The sequence below is a fragment of the Panthera tigris genome, chromosome C1 (assembly GCF_018350195.1).
Source record: "Panthera tigris isolate Pti1 chromosome C1, P.tigris_Pti1_mat1.1, whole genome shotgun sequence".
NCBI lineage: Eukaryota > Metazoa > Chordata > Mammalia > Carnivora > Felidae > Panthera > Panthera tigris.
The window spans coordinates 47,174,635-47,190,130 of record NC_056667.1 but is presented as its reverse complement, the minus strand read 5'-3'; the positions used below and the strand labels follow the sequence as shown (position 1 = coordinate 47,190,130).

Here is a 15,496-nt window from a genome sequence, read left to right as displayed (position 1 = left end):
TACCTCCATTTCATTTAGTTCTTTTCCTAGGGTTTGTCTTGTTCTTTTGTTTGGAACACAGTCCTCTGTCTTCTCGTTTTGTCTAACTCTCTGTGTTTGTTCCTGTGTATTAGGTCAGATATGTCTCTTGGTCTTGAAAGTAGTGGCCTATGTCAAAGGTGTCATGTAGTGCCCAGTAGCACAGTTCCTCCTCGTCACCAGAACCAGGTGCTCTAGGGGTATTCCCTGTGTGGGCTTGAATGCATTTTCCTGTTGTGGCTTGGTTGTGAGTACTGAGGGTGTGTTGGTGGCCGGAGCTGGCCTTTAGCCTTCCCATCAACGGCAAGTGGCTGAAACTACTGTGGGCACGCTGGTTGACATGGCTTGCCCCTCGTGCAGCTGGCTGAGGATTGGTGGCGGTCACTTTGGGTATGTTGGTAGATGGGGCCAGCCCTCAGCCTCGTTGTCTGTGATGACCTCCTGTGACTGCTGTAGGTGCACTGGTGGGCAGGGCTTGTCACCTGGCTGAGAAACCTGACTGTAGGTACTATAGCCATGCTAGGGGGTGGGATTTATTGCTCCCCTCTCCTGGACAGCAGTCACTTCAAAGGGGCACTGCTCCTGGCCTGGCTGCTTACCATGTGTTGCAGGGCGGTTGCTGCTTTGGAGTGCCTGCTGGGGTAGGTTTGTAGAGGAATGCTGAAATGGGGCAGATGGTGCCAGCACAGTGATGGAGAGTGTCAGAACTGGCTCCCACAGCATCCAACCAATGAGGCTAAAGGAGGACAAGAAGAATGGAGCCTGTCATCACTTCTGTTCCCAGAGAAATCTGCAGATTCCTACCGCTCTGGCATATATCCTAAAATTAGACACTAAATCACCTTCATGTAGAACACAGATGCTTTTCAAATTGGTGCTTCTGTGCTGGGTGTCTGACTGAGTAATACAGGGCCCTGGCTTTTTAAGCACAGAGACTTGGTTCCCTATTGCCTTCTGGCTCCCCTGGAATTTAGCCCCTTTGATTTTCATAGCCACGTGTTATGGGGATTTGCCTTCTTGGTTCAGGTCCTCAGGGTTGGAAGTGCCAAATGTTGGGCCTGATCCCCTACCTCTTCCACACCTGTTACTATTTCTTCTCTTTACTGATTGCTATGCCATAAGTTTGGTTCCCTACTGTGTCTGTGCCCCTCCTACCCTTCTTGTTGTGACCTTCCCTTTATGTCTTCAGTTGTGGAAGATCTGTTCTGTCAGTCTTCAGGTCATTTACACTGTGAGTTGCCCAGCATGTAGTTCTTGCCTTGATACATCCATGGGAGGAGATAATCTTAGGATCCTCCTACTTGCTATTTCTCCTCACTCCCCCTGTTCTACAGTTCTTTCAGTAAGCTCTTGAGTTCGGTTTGCTAGTATTTTATTGAGGGGTTTTGCATCTGTGTTTATCAGGACATTTGGTCTGCAGTTTTCTTAATATTTCTTAATGTCTGGCTTTGGTATCAAGATATTGCTGACCTTGCAAAATGATTGGAAGTGCTTCCTCCTTGTCAACTTTTATGTATGATTTTGACAAGGATTGGTGTCAGTTCTTCTTTAGATGTGTGGTAGAATTAATTTGTGAAGCCCACCTGGTTCTGGACGTTTCTTTTCTGTTAGATGATTGAATCTTCTTGCTTGTTTTAGGTTTGGTTAGATTTTCTGTTTCTTAATGATTTGGTCTGAGTAGGTTTTATGTTTCCAGGATTTATCCATTTCTTCTAGATTATGCAGTTTGGGGGCATGTAACTGTAGTTTTCTCTTAGCATCTTGTTTATTTCTGTGACTTTAGTTGTAATGTCTCCTCTTTCATTTCTGACTATTTGAGTCTTTTTTTTTTTAGTTCTAGCTAAAAGTTTGTTAATTCAGTTATCTTTTCAAAAGGTTAGCTGTTATTCATTGATTTTTTTTCTGTTGGCTTTACTTTTCTCTATTTTGTTTATTTCTTCTATAATCTTTATTATTTACTTCCTTCTGCTAACTTTGTACTTACTTTCTTCTTTTTACAGTTCCTTGAGGTATAAAGTTGGGTTGTTTATTTGGGATTTTTTTAATGTAGATGTTTATTGCTATAAACTCCCCTATTACTGCATTGTGTAAGTTTTAATATGCTGTATTTTTGTTTTTGTTTGTTGCAAAAATATTTTGTAATTTACCTTTTCATTTTTAATTTTACCCATTGGTTGTTCAGGAGTGTGTCATTTAATTTGCACATATTTGTGAATATTCAGTTTTCCTTCAGCTGTTGAATTCTACTTTCATTTCATTGTGGCTGGAAAAGATACTCTTTGTGACCTAACATGTGATCTGTCCTGAAGAATGTTCCATGTATGCTTGAGAAGATGAGTATCTGCTTATGTTAATGTATATATGTATTAGATCAGTTTGGTTGATAGTGTTAAAGTCCACTGTTTCCATCTTGATTTTTCTATCTGAATGTTCTGTGCATTACTTAAAGTAGCTTCTAGCATTCTCCCACTGCTATTGTATTGCTGTCTGTTTCTCCCTTCAGTTCTATCAATGTTTATCTATTTAGATGCTCTGATGTTGGGTGCATATATATTTATAATTATTATAGTGTCCATGTTTATTGATCCTTTTGTCATTATATAATGGCCCTTTCTCTTGTGACAATTTTTGTTTTTAAGTCTATTTTGTCTGATTTAAATATAGCCACCTCCACTGTCTTTTGGTTACTAATTGCATAGTATATTTTTTTCCTAGTCCTTCACTTTAAACCTGTATGTGTCCTTGTATCTTTTTATTTTATTTTTTATTTTTTAAAATTTATATTCAAATTAGTTAGCATAGAGTGCAACAATGATTTCAGGAGTAGATTCCTTACCCATTAGCCCATCCCCCCTCCCACAACCCCTCTAGTAACCCTCAGTTTGTTCTCCATATTTATGAGTCTCTTCTGTTTTGTCCTCTTCCCTGTTTTTATATTTTCGTTTCCCTTCCCACCTGTTTTGTTTCTTAATGTCCTCATATGAGTGAAGTCATATCATTTTTGTCTTTCTCTGACTAATTTTACTTAGCATAATACCCTCCACTTCCATCCACACAATTGCAAAGGGCAAGATTTCATTCTTTTTGATTGCCAAGTAATACTCCATTGTATATATATTCCACATCTTCTTTATCCATTCATCCATTGATGGACATTTGGGCTCTTTCCATATTTTGGCTATTGTTGATAGTGCTGCTATAAACACGGGGGAGCATGTATCCCTTTGAAACAGCACACCTGTATCCCATGGATAAATGCCTAGTAGTGCAATTGCTGGGTTGTAGGGTAGTTCTATTTTTAGTTTTTTGAGGAATCTCCATTGTGTCCTTATATCTTAAATGAGTCTCTGGTAGACTGCATTTGGTTAGATCTGTTTTTTAATTCTCTCAGACATTATTTTTTGAGTGAGGAGTTTCATGCATTTACATTTAAAGTTATTACTGATAGGGAAAGAACTTACTATTGCTATTTTAATTGTTTTCTCTTTGTCTTAATAGTTCTTTACTCCTTTTGTCACTGTGGTTTGCTGATATTTGTATTGATATTCTTTGATTCCTGTCCTTTTCTTTTGTGTATCTTATATAGGTACTCTGTGGTTAACGTGGGACTTACATAAAATGTTTTATAGTTAAAATAGTCTATTTTAAGCTGATAAGAGTTACATACAAAAACCCTATGCTTTTACTTTTCCTCCCCCCACCACACCTTATGTTATTGATTTCGCAATTACGTATTTGTATATTGTATATGCATTAACATATTCTTGTTATTTTCTTTTGTTTTTTATCTAATAATTTATTATTTTTTATAATTTACATCCAAGTTAGTTAGCCCATGGTGCAACAATGATTTCAAGAGTACATTCCTTAAGCCTTAGCCCATAGCCCCTCCCTCAACTCCTCCAGCAATTCTGTTTGTTCTCTATATTTAAGAGTCTCTTATGTTTTGTCTCCCTCCCTGTTTTTATATTATTTTTGCTTCCCTTCCCTTATGTTTATCTGTTTTGTATTTTAAAGTCCTATAGGAGTGAAGTCATATGATATTTGTCTTTCTCTGACTAATTTCGCTTAGCATAATACACTCGAGATACATCCACGTAGTTGCAAATGGCAAGATTTCATTCTTTTTGATTGCCGAGTAATACTATATTGTATGTACATATATACATACATATGTATACATATACATACATACATATATACATACATATACATATGTGTACATATACATACATACATACATCTTTATTGATTCATCTGTCGTTGGACATGTGGACTTTTTCCATACTTTGGCTATTGTCGATAGCGCTGCTATAAACATTGGGGTGCATGTGCCCCCTTCGAAACAACACACCTGTATCCCTTGGATAAATATCTAGGAGTGCAATATCTGGGTTGTAAGGTAGTTCTATTTTTAGTTTTTTGAGGAACCTCCATACTTTTTTCCAGAGTAGCCGCACCGGTTTGCATTCCCACCAGCAGTGCAAAAGAGATCCTCTTTCTCCCCATCCTCACCAACATCTGTCGTTGCCTGAGTTGTTAATGTTAGCATTCTTACAGGTGTGGGGTGGTATCTCAATGTGGTTTTGATTTGTATTTCCCTGACGATGAGTGATGTTGAGCATTTTTTCATGTGTCGGTCGGCCATCTGGATGTCTTCTTTGGAGAAGTGTCTATTCATGTCTTTTGCCCATTTCTTCACTGGGTTAGTTTTTTGGGTGTTGAGGTTGATAAGTGCTTTATAGATTTTGGATACTAACCCTTTATCTGATAGGTCATTTGCAAATATCTTCTCCCATTCCATCAGTTGCCTTTTAGTTTTGCTGATTGTTTCCTTCACTGTGCAGAAGCTTTTAATTTTGATGAGGTCCCAATAATTCATTTTTGCTTTGGTTTCCCTTGCCTCTGGAGACATGTTGAGTAAAGAGTTGCTGTGGCCGAGGTCAAAGAGGTTTTTCCTGCTTTCCCCTCTAGGATTTTGATGGCTTCTTGTCTTGTGTTTAGGTCTTTCATCCATTTTGAGTTTATTTTTGTGTATGGTGTAAGAAAGTGGTCCAGGTCCATTTTTCTGCATGTCGCTATCCAGTTTTCCCAGCACCACTTGCTGAAGAGACTGTCTTTATTCCATTGGATATTCTTTCCTGCTTTGTCAAAGATTAGTTGGCCGTACGTTTGTGGGTCCACTTCTGGGTTCTCTATTCTGTTCCATTGATCTGAGTGTCTGTTTTTGTGCCAGTACCATACTTTCTTGATGATTACAGCTTTGTAATACATCTTGACGTCTGGGATTGTGATGCCACCAGCTTGGTTTTTCTTATTCAAGATTGCTTTGGCTATTCAGGGTCTTTTGTTTTAGCTCTGTGAAGAATGCTGGTGTTATTTTGATAGGTATTGCATTGAATATGTAGATTGCTTTGGGTAATGTTGACATTTTAACAGTATTTGTTCTTCCTATCTAGGAGCATGGAATATTTTTTTTTTTGTCTTCTTCAATTTCTTTCATAAGCTTTCTATAGTTTTCAGTATATAGATTTCTCACCTCTTTGGTTAGGTTTATTCCTAGGTATTTTATGATTTTTGGTGCAATTGTATGGGATTGGCTCCTTGATTTCTCTTTCTATGACTTTATTATTGGTGTATAGGAATGTAACCGATTTCTGTGCATTGATTTTATATCCTGCGAATTTGCTGAATTCATGGATCAGTTCTAACAGTTTTTTGGTGGAATCTTTTGGGTTTTCCATATAGAGTATCATGTCATCTGTGAAGAGTGAAAGTTTTACTTCCTCCTGGCTGATTTGGATGCCTTTTATTCCTTTGTGTTGTCTGATTGCTGAGGCTAAGACTTCCAATACTATGTTGGATAACAATCGAGAGTAGACATCCCTATCTTGTTCCTGACCTTAGGGGGAAAGCTCTCAGTTTTTCCCCACTGAGGATGGTATTAGCATTGGGTCTTACATATATGGCTTTTATGATCTTGAGGTATGTTCCTTCTATCCCTACTTTCTTGAGTGTTTTTATCAAGAAAGGAGGCTGTATTTTGTCACATGCTTTCTCTGCATCTATTGAGAGGATCCTGTGGTTCTTGTCCTTTCTTTAATCGATGTGATGTATCACATTGATTGTTTTGCAGATACTGAACCAGTCCTGCATCCCAAGTATAAATCCCACTTAGTTGTGGTGAATAATTCTTGTAATGTATTGTTAGATATGGTTGGCTAGTGTCTTGTTGAGGATTTTTGCGTCCATGTTCATCAGAGAAATTCATTTGTAGTTCTCCTTTTTAGTGGGGTCTTTGTTTTTGGAATCCAGGTAATGCTGGCTTCACAGAAAGAGTTTGGAAGTTTCCCTTCCATTTGTATTTTTTGGAAAACCTTCAAGAGAATAGGTGATAACTCTTCTTTAAATGTTTGGTAGCATTCCCCTGGAAAGCCATCTGGCCCTGGACTCTTGTTTTTTGGGAGATTTTTGATTATTAATTTGATTTCATTACTGGTTATGGGTCTGTCCAAATTATCTATTTCCTCCTGTTTCAGTTTTGGTAGTTAATATGTTTCTAGGAATTTGTCCATTTCTTCCAGATTGCCCATTTTATTGATGTCTAATTGTTCATAATATATTCTTATTGTTTGTATTTCTGCTGTGTTTGTTGTGATCTCTCCTCTTTCATTCTTGATTGTATTTATTTGTGTCCTTTTTTCTTTTTTGATCACACTGGCTAGGGGTTTATCAGTATTTTTAATTCTTTCAAAGAACCAGCTCCTGGTTTCATTGATCTGTTATGTTTTTTGTTGTTGTTGTTGTTGTTTTGATTTGTGGTGTTTTGTTTTGTTTTTGTTTTTTTTTTTTTTGGTTTCGATAGTATTGATTTCTGCTCTAATCTTTATTACTTCCTGTCTTCTGCCGGTTTTGGGTTTTATTTGCTGTTCTTTTCCCAGCTCTTTGAGGTGTAAGGCTCGGTTGTGTATCTGAGACCTTTCTTCCTTATTTAGGAAGGCCTGGATTGCTATATACTTTCCTCTTATTACTGCCTTAGCTGTATCCCAGAGGTTTTGGCTGTGGTGTTATCATTTTCATTGGCTTCCGTGTACTTTTTAATTTCCTCTTTAACTTTTTGGTTAGCCCATTCATTCTTTAGTAGGATGGTCTTTAGTCTCCAAATATTTGTTATCTTTCCAAATTTTTTCTTCTGGTTGATTTCATGTTTCATAGCATTGTGGTCTGAAAATATGCACGGTATGATCACAATCTTTTTGTACTTGTTGAAGGCTGATTTGTGTCCTAGTATGTGATCTCTTCTGGAGAATATTCCATGTGCACTGCCGAAGAATGTGTATTCTGCTGCTTTAGGATGAAATGTTCTGAATATATCTGTTACGTGCATCCGGTCCTGTGTGTCATTCAAAGCCATTGTTTTCTTGTTGACTTTTTGTTTAGATGATCTGTCCATTTCTGTAAGTGGGGTATTGAAGTCCCCTACTATTATGGTATTATTATCAACGGATTTATTTATGTTTGTGATTAATTGATTTATATATTTGGGTGCCACCACATTTGGAGCATAAATGTTTACAATTGTTGGGTCTTCTTGGCGGATAGACCCCTTAATTATGATATAATGCCCTTTTTCATCTCTTGTTACAGTCTTTATTTTAAAATCTAGATTTCTGATACAAGTGTGGGTACTACGGCTTTCTTTTGTTGACCATTAGCATGATAGATGGTTCTCCACCCCCTTACTTTCAATCTGAAGTTGCCTTTAAGTCTAAAGTGGGTGTCTTGTAAACAGCGTATAGATGGAACTTGTTTTCTTATCCATTCCGTTACCCTTTGTCTTTTGATTGGAGCATTTAGTCCATTGACGTTTAGAGTGAGTACTGAAAGGTATGAATTTATTGCCATTATGTTGCCTATAGAGTTGGAGTTTCTGGTGGTGTTCTCTGGTCTTTTCTAATCTGTTTTGCTTTTGGACTGTGGTTTTTTTGTTTTGTTTTGTTGTGTTTGTTTTTGTTTTTTCCATCTTTTCTCCCCTCAGAGAGCCCCCCCTTAAAATTTCTTGCAGGGCTGGTTTAGTGGTCACAAACTCCTTTAATTTTTGTTTGTCTAGGAAACTTTTCATCTCTCCTTCTATTTTGAATGACAGCCTTGCTGGATAAAGAATTCTTGGCTGAATATTTTTCCAATTCAGTACATTGAATATATCCTGCCACTCCTTTCTGGCCTGCCAAGTTTCTGTGGATAGGTCTGCTGCAAACCTGATCTGTCTTCCCTTGTAGGTTAAGGACTTTTTTTCCCTTGCTACTTTCATGATTCTTTCCTTGCCTCAGTATTTTGTGAATTTGATTATGATATGCCTTGTTGATGGTCGGTTTTTGTTGAATCTAATGGGAGTCCTCTTTTCTTCCTGGATTTTGATATCTGTGTCTTTCCCCTGGTTGGATAAGTTTTCCACTTTGATTTGCTGACATAAGTTTTCTACCCCTTTTCCCCTCTTCTCATTTTCTGGGACCTCTATGATTCTGATATCCTTTTTCATGAGTCACTGAGTTCTCTAATTTCTATATCATGCTCTTTTGCCTTAGTCTTCCTCTTTTTTTCTGCCTCATTTTTCTCCGTAAGTTTCCTCTGTATTGCTGATTTGCTGCTCTGCCTGATCCATCCTTGCCCCTGTGGTATCCATTTGAGATTGAAGCTCATTTATAGCCTTTTTTATTTCATCCTCAGTAGCTTTACTTCTTTTATCTCTGCAGAAAGGGATTCTAATCTTATCTCAACCCTAGCTAGTATTCTTATTATTGTGACTCTAAATTCTGGTTCAGACATCTTGTTTGTATCTGTATTCGTTACGTCCCTGGCTGTCATTTCTTCCTTTTCTTTGTTTTGTGGTAAATTCCTTTGTTTTGTCATTTTGAAGGAAAAAAAGGAATTAATAAAGTAAAAAAAAAAAAACCCTTAAAATTAAAAAATTTAAAACGTTCAAAGAAATCAAATAAAGGATGCTAGATCCTCAGTGTCTTTTGGTCTGGTTGTTGAAAGAAGCTGGACAGATTAGAGAAAAAAGGGAAAGATAAGAAAAGATAACAAAGACAAAAGAAAAAGAAAGGAAAAAGGAAAACGTTTGAAAATTTGAAAAATGAATACAATAAAATAAAATGAAATGATGAAAGTAAAATAGAATTTTAAAAATTTATGAAGAAGTAAAAAATATAGTAGAAAAAAATGAAAGAAGAATCTTTTTAATAATAATGGAAAATAAAAATAAAGTCTTTCTTTCTGTATTCAAAAATGAGAAAAGAGAAAAAAATTGAATAAAAGGACCAGCAAAGAGAATTAAGAATGATACAACTGGTTTCCCATAGAAGTCAAGCTACAAAGCAGTTTATAGTCTGTAAACTAAGCAGGTTGAGAGTCTTGTGTTTGTCAAGAGCACTGTTGGCCCAGTTGGGCGGGGTTTAGTGTAATGGCTCAGTTCTCCACTAGATGGTGCTGCTTAGCTTACTGGGGTGGATTGCTGTGGTGTGTTTAGGCATGTATGTGTATGCATGGGAGGGGTGAAAATGGTGTCACCCTGCTACCCAGTCTCTAGTATCAGAACTCTGTGCTCTCCACAACTGGCAGTCAAGCACCCCTCCTTAGTCTCTGGCTTGTGTCCCCTCCCCACTTCTACACTGTCTGTGACTAAGCTGTCAGGCTGCCAGGTAGCACCTCCATCCTGAGTTTTATCTCAGATGTGGCTGTGTTTCCCAACACCTCACTTCTGAGGGACTGTGGCTTTGACCCACTCAGATCCTCTGGCGGAGGGTCTCGCTGAGCAATGGCTGGGTGTGGACCGCCCCCAGGAATGTTTGCAAGACTGTGCTGCTGCTGATGCCCAGAGACTGTCCCTGGATGCCAGCCTGCCTCAGAAAATGTTTGCATGATCTTTTAGCAGCAGTGTTTCAGGGTTTATGGAAAATCACAACACTCATCTGGCTTCAGGCTTCGCTCTTAACATCCTTGTTCCAACACCAGTGAATGTGGTTGTTCTTCGGGGTCTGCTGGTACCTTTGCCTGTGGGGTGGCTGCACAGCCTCTACCAAATGCCCCCAGCAGGGGAACTGCCACTCCCCATGTGTCCCATGGACCCCTTGGACCTTGGTCTCTGCTCTTGGGGATTCATCCTTCCCACCAGAACACTGCCAGGTATCGAGCTGCAGAGTTTCAGACTGTGCTCCCCCTCTTTATATAGAGTCTTAATGGAATTTAAACCCTCTACTTTCTCCTTTCTCCCTTTTTTGTTCAGTCCCTGTGGCTGTTTCCACTTTTCCACTTTCTCTCCAGCTCCTTTTGCTGGGGGGTGCTTTTCCCATACTCTCCCCCCCCCCCCCCATCTCTGTCCTCTCTCTGCAAGTAAAAACAGCTCCCTGCCCTCTGTGGCTTCTCTCTCCTCTGGTTCACCTCTCCGTGCTGTGTACCTGCCTAGTTCTGTGGTTCAGGTTGTGCAAATTGTTAATCCTCAGGTCAGTTTTCTAGGTGTGCAAGATGGTTTAGTGTTGATCTGGCTGCATTTCATGGAGTAGAGACGCAAAAAATCTTCCATGTTGTTCTGCCATCTTGGCATGATGGATTAGATTTTAAAACCTTTCTTTTATGAAAACAAAATACTAATTTGTGTGGAAGATTTTTGCCCTCAATACGTGTTCTTAATATATGTCATACTGACAATAATGGGTTATCTTTGGGAGTGAGTGTACTGTCAATGTTATACATGGAGAGAGAGGGTGGGCATTCTCTTCTGGGCTTCTCTAATACTATATTTTATGAGCTTTTTAAAAAGTAATGAGTATATTATTCTTTTATTAAAATACTGATAGAAAATTTTTTTTCATTCCTATGCCTTTTTCTTTGTTTCTTGCTACTTTTTTTTTTGCTTTTTTTAAGTTTTTAATTCCAGTTTACATACAGTGTTATATTGGTTTGAAGTGTATAATACAGTGATTCAACACTTTGATACAACACCTGGTGCTCATCACAAGTGCATTCCTTCATCCCCATCACCTGTTTAACCCATCCCTCCACTTTCTCCCCTCTAGTATGAGTGTGTCTTATATAATTAAGAATCGGTTTCTTGTTTTGTGTCAAGTTTTTTCCTTTGCTTGTTTGGTTTGTTTTGGTTTTTTTTCAGTGTTTGTTTATTTATTTTGAGGGATCACAAGTGAGAGACGGGCAGAGAGAGAATCCCAAGCAGGCTCCACGCTGTCAGCACAGAGCTTGACCTGGGGCTTGAACCCACAAACTGTGAGGTCATGACCTGAGTTGAAATCAAGAGTTGGACAGTTAACTGACTGAGCCACCCAGGCGCCCCTTTTTTGTTTCTTAAATTCCACATATGAGTGAAATCATATGGTATTCATCTTCCTCTGACTGACTTACTACACTTAGCATTATGTCTTCAAGTTCCATCCATGTAATTGCAAATTGCAATATTTCATTCTTTTTCATGACTGAATAATGTTTCTTTGTATATATATGCCACATCTTCTTTATCCATTCATCAATTGATGGACACATGAGCTGCTTCCGTATTTTGGCTATTGTAAATAATGCTGCTGTAAACACAGGGGTGCAAATATCCTTTCGAATTCATGCTCTTGTATCTTTTGGGTAAATACCCAATGGTGCATTGCTGGATCATAAAGTAGTTCTATTTGTAACTTTCTGAGGAGTCTCCATACTGTTTCTCACTGTGACACCAGTTTGCAGTCCCACTAACAGTGCACCAGTGTTCCTTGTTCTCCACATCTTCACCAACACCTGTTGTTTCTTATGTTTTTGATTTTAGCCATTCTGACAGGTGTGAAGTGATATCTTGTTGTTTTGACTTGTATTTCCCTGATGATAAGTGACGATAAGCATCTTTTCATGTTCTGTTGGCTATCTGGATGTCTTCTTTGGAAAAATCTCTCTTCATGTCTTCTGCCCATTTTTTTAATTGGTTTATTTGTTTTTTGGATGTTGAGTTTTTATATTTTGGATACCAGTCCTTGATCAGATATATCATTTGCAAATAATGGTAGAAAATGTCTTTAAAATGTAATGACATAAAGATAAATTTTTAAAAATGTTCTCATAACTAAGTTCATTTTTTTCTGTCATTAATTCTTGTTCTAGGCTTGTGTGGACGTCAGAGCCAGTTCAGTGTTTTGGCAGCAGATGGAATTTGCAGATAGCCTCCAGGGTCATCCCAAGTTGCCAGAATGGTTATCCACACACCCTTCTCATGGAAATCGAGCTGAGTACTTGGATAGACTCATACCTCAGGTGAGCTAAGACTGTATAAGGCAAGACTTTATTTTTACTGTATCACTTATTTTTAATGTTGTTACTTCTTATGTTTAGAAAAAGAGAATTCTAGTCTAGCCTATCAATTATTTTGATTACTGTAATCATGGGTTATCAGTTTTCAAAAGACTTGACTGAAAAGTAAAATCCTGTTTGTCCACAAGTCTTGGGAAATAAATTGGAGTAGGGTTGACTTTTCTTGTTGGTGGATGGTTTAACCTTTTTAGTATCATACCTTTTAAACTTAACTGATTTGGCTAAAGTCTAAAACTCAAGGCATATTTTTTTTTCAACATATTGATCCTAATTTAGTATCTTCTTGGTGATTTAACCTTTGTTAAAAAGCTTGTTAAAAATACCCATTAATGACTTGTACAAAATTTTTAGGTCAGTTGGTTATCTTGATATTGATGCTAGAATTTGTTTTCTTAGAAAAAAAATCTCGTTGTATTAGTTTCTTTTTAGTGATTTATTTGTTTATAAAGGTAGAGTAAAGTATGTGCTGTGTAGTGTTTTGGTTTTTTTGTTTGTTTTTGGGTAGAACTCCTGAATGGATCAAGTTGAAGCAGCTTTCCCTCAAGTAGTTTTTACTATCTTCTGAAAATCTTTTGACTTAACATCATTCAAAATGTGTTCTTTAGTTATCACATCAATGCAGAATGCATGTCAGACATCTCTAAGCCAGGCTACATCTCTTTTCTGTTTCACTTGCATTAAATTTGCTGGTTGGTTGTAAAAGCGGAATATTCTTTAGAATTTAAGAATTGGTATTGGGCTGTTTGCTAAAGGATAACAACAGATCCAGGTGTATTATAAAAGTATCTTTCAGTATAACTTCAAATTCAACTTAAGAAATATTGAGTACATATTATAAGAAAGAAATGATGCTAGTAGGTACAGGGGATACAATAGAAGTAAGATATGGTTCTTGATACTTTCATGCTAAGTACAAATTGATTCTTAATACAACAGGGAATATGACCTCTCATAAGAAAAGTTGAAATGTAGTGGTACGCAATTTGAAGGAATAGTAGCCTGCATCTAGTTTAAGATAAGAAACAATCCCAAGATTCATTCATTAATTTATGTGATCAGTATTTGTTGATACTCATTACTAATCTCCTATTCTGTGTTCTATTGCTGGGAATGAGCAAGGACAAAACAAAACAGGCTTTGCTTTCTTGGAGCTAGCATTTTACTTAGGTAATGCAAATAATAAACAAACGTATGTGTGGTATGTCAAGTGGTGATAAGCACGATGGGAAATATAAAGCATGTCAAAGGTAATAGAGAGGGCTGGGCAGTGGAGAAAGTCTGCTAGTCTCTGTTCGTGTTAAGAAGGGCCTCACTGAATAGAACCTGGAAAGAAGCCAGGGAGCCAATCTTATGTATATTTGGAGGGAGTCTTTTAAGCTGTGGAAGCAGCAAGTACACAGGACCTAAAGTGAGAGCATGTTGGGTGTGTTCATGGAATAGCAAGGAAGACATTGGGACTGAATGGAGTAAGGAAAGGTGGGAGAATGTTTGAAACTTAAGGGGAACAGACCATGGAAGGTCATCTAAATCACTGTAAGGACTTGACTTTTATGTCAAGTGATGGGGGAAAGCTAGTAGAGGGTTTTCAGCAGAGTTGACCTGACTCCTGTGTTTTACAGTGATCACTGGGGCTCCTGTGTGGAGAGTGGACTGTAGTGGGGCAAGGGCAGAATCAGAGAGACTAGTAGGCTCTTGCAATAATCCTAGTAAGACGTTATGGAGGTGGAATAGAGAAAGAGAAGTGGTGAGATTTTGGATATATCTTGAAAGGAATAATGAGAGAATTTGTTGACAGTTTGGGCATACTTTGTACCTTTCATGAGTACTGGGGGATAGCCAGACCTTTCTAAATATACTTCGTTTATACTCCTAATTTGAAGAAAAAAATTTTGAGAAAGAAACATAAGTGAAATTTACTTGATATAATGTATAATAATCCTTCATCTTAAAATAGGGCAACATAGAACTGGGATCGTATGTGTTTCATTAGTAATTTATGAGTGCTGAAGGTCACTGGCTCTGAGAATCTTCTTGGTCCTCCCCGAGACCCGGGACCTTGTACCACCTTGGGAGGTTTAGCCTATCTCTAAAGTCATAATAACCACATGGTTTTCTTTCAGAATTTCTTTTCTTTGCATATTTGCTCAGTGAAATTCTAAAAGTATATGGTTTGCGTAAAGTGAATAATGACTTCTAGCCAACTTTCATCTGAAGCCTGCCCTAAAGTCTGTAAGAAATATGCATTAGAGAAGTCTTTAAAATAATAATGAATTGATTAGTAAGTATGAGGAAAAGTGATTGGAGAAGCAAATGTTATTTGGCAACCAATGATGAAAAACACTGGGAGATTTTTTTCTTCTAAAAATAAACTATCCTAGTTTAGAAACTTAATTTGAAAACCTCATATAATTTCTTATATTTTCCCCCCAAGTGATTAAATTCAATTTGAAAGTAATAAAACTCTACTACAATATTGGGAATAATTCAGTGGTTGAAGTGAAACTGATAGTACAAGAGTATATTGTTAATTAGAATACTTAGTCATAATTCAGAGATTGGAATTCCCTAACATTGTAAGTCTAATTTCTGTAATGAAAGAAAGCAGTTCCTCAGGCAGTATATAGAATTATGTGAATCTATAGACTACTACTAATAAAGACTACTTTTTGTTGTCATTGGTTTTTTGTTTTTTGTTGTTTTTTTGTTTTGTTTTGTTTTTTACTTAAGTGAGTGCAGTGTTATATTCTATCTAAAGCTTCTGTCTTTGACACTGCTGACAGTAACCCTGAAGTGATACACATCTCAAAGATAGTTGGGAATACCGCGCCATAGGACAGAGAAATCTAGGCAAGAGATGAGGATTTCAGAGCTACTTGAAAATGTTATAGTTGAAGCAGAATGGATGAGTTCACTTAGGAAGTAAGCAGAGAAAAAGATGCTGGACAGAGTTAACTGTATAAGGTAGTTTCCCTATTTAATTAGTAGGATAAAGATTGAGCTTCTGGTAAATCAGATTTATAAGAGGAGAAAAGATCAGGAAAATCAGGAAAGTAAGATGATTTGGTTCTATGAGAACCCAAATCTTGATAATTTTTATTTTCTAAAAAAATTTAGCTTA

The 15,496-nt window shown here is 37.4% G+C and overlaps 1 protein-coding gene across 1 annotated transcript in view; it reads left to right on the top strand.

The window, feature by feature from the left end:
• Nucleotides 1-15,496, top strand: part of OMA1 (OMA1 zinc metallopeptidase) — a 77,039-nt gene that overhangs the window by 47,685 nt on the left and 13,858 nt on the right. The window contains exon 8 of the mRNA XM_007089877.3: nt 12,172-12,321. Coding sequence (XP_007089939.1) covers nt 12,172-12,321 — 150 coding nt within the window. The remainder of the gene's footprint in view (nt 1-12,171; nt 12,322-15,496) is intronic.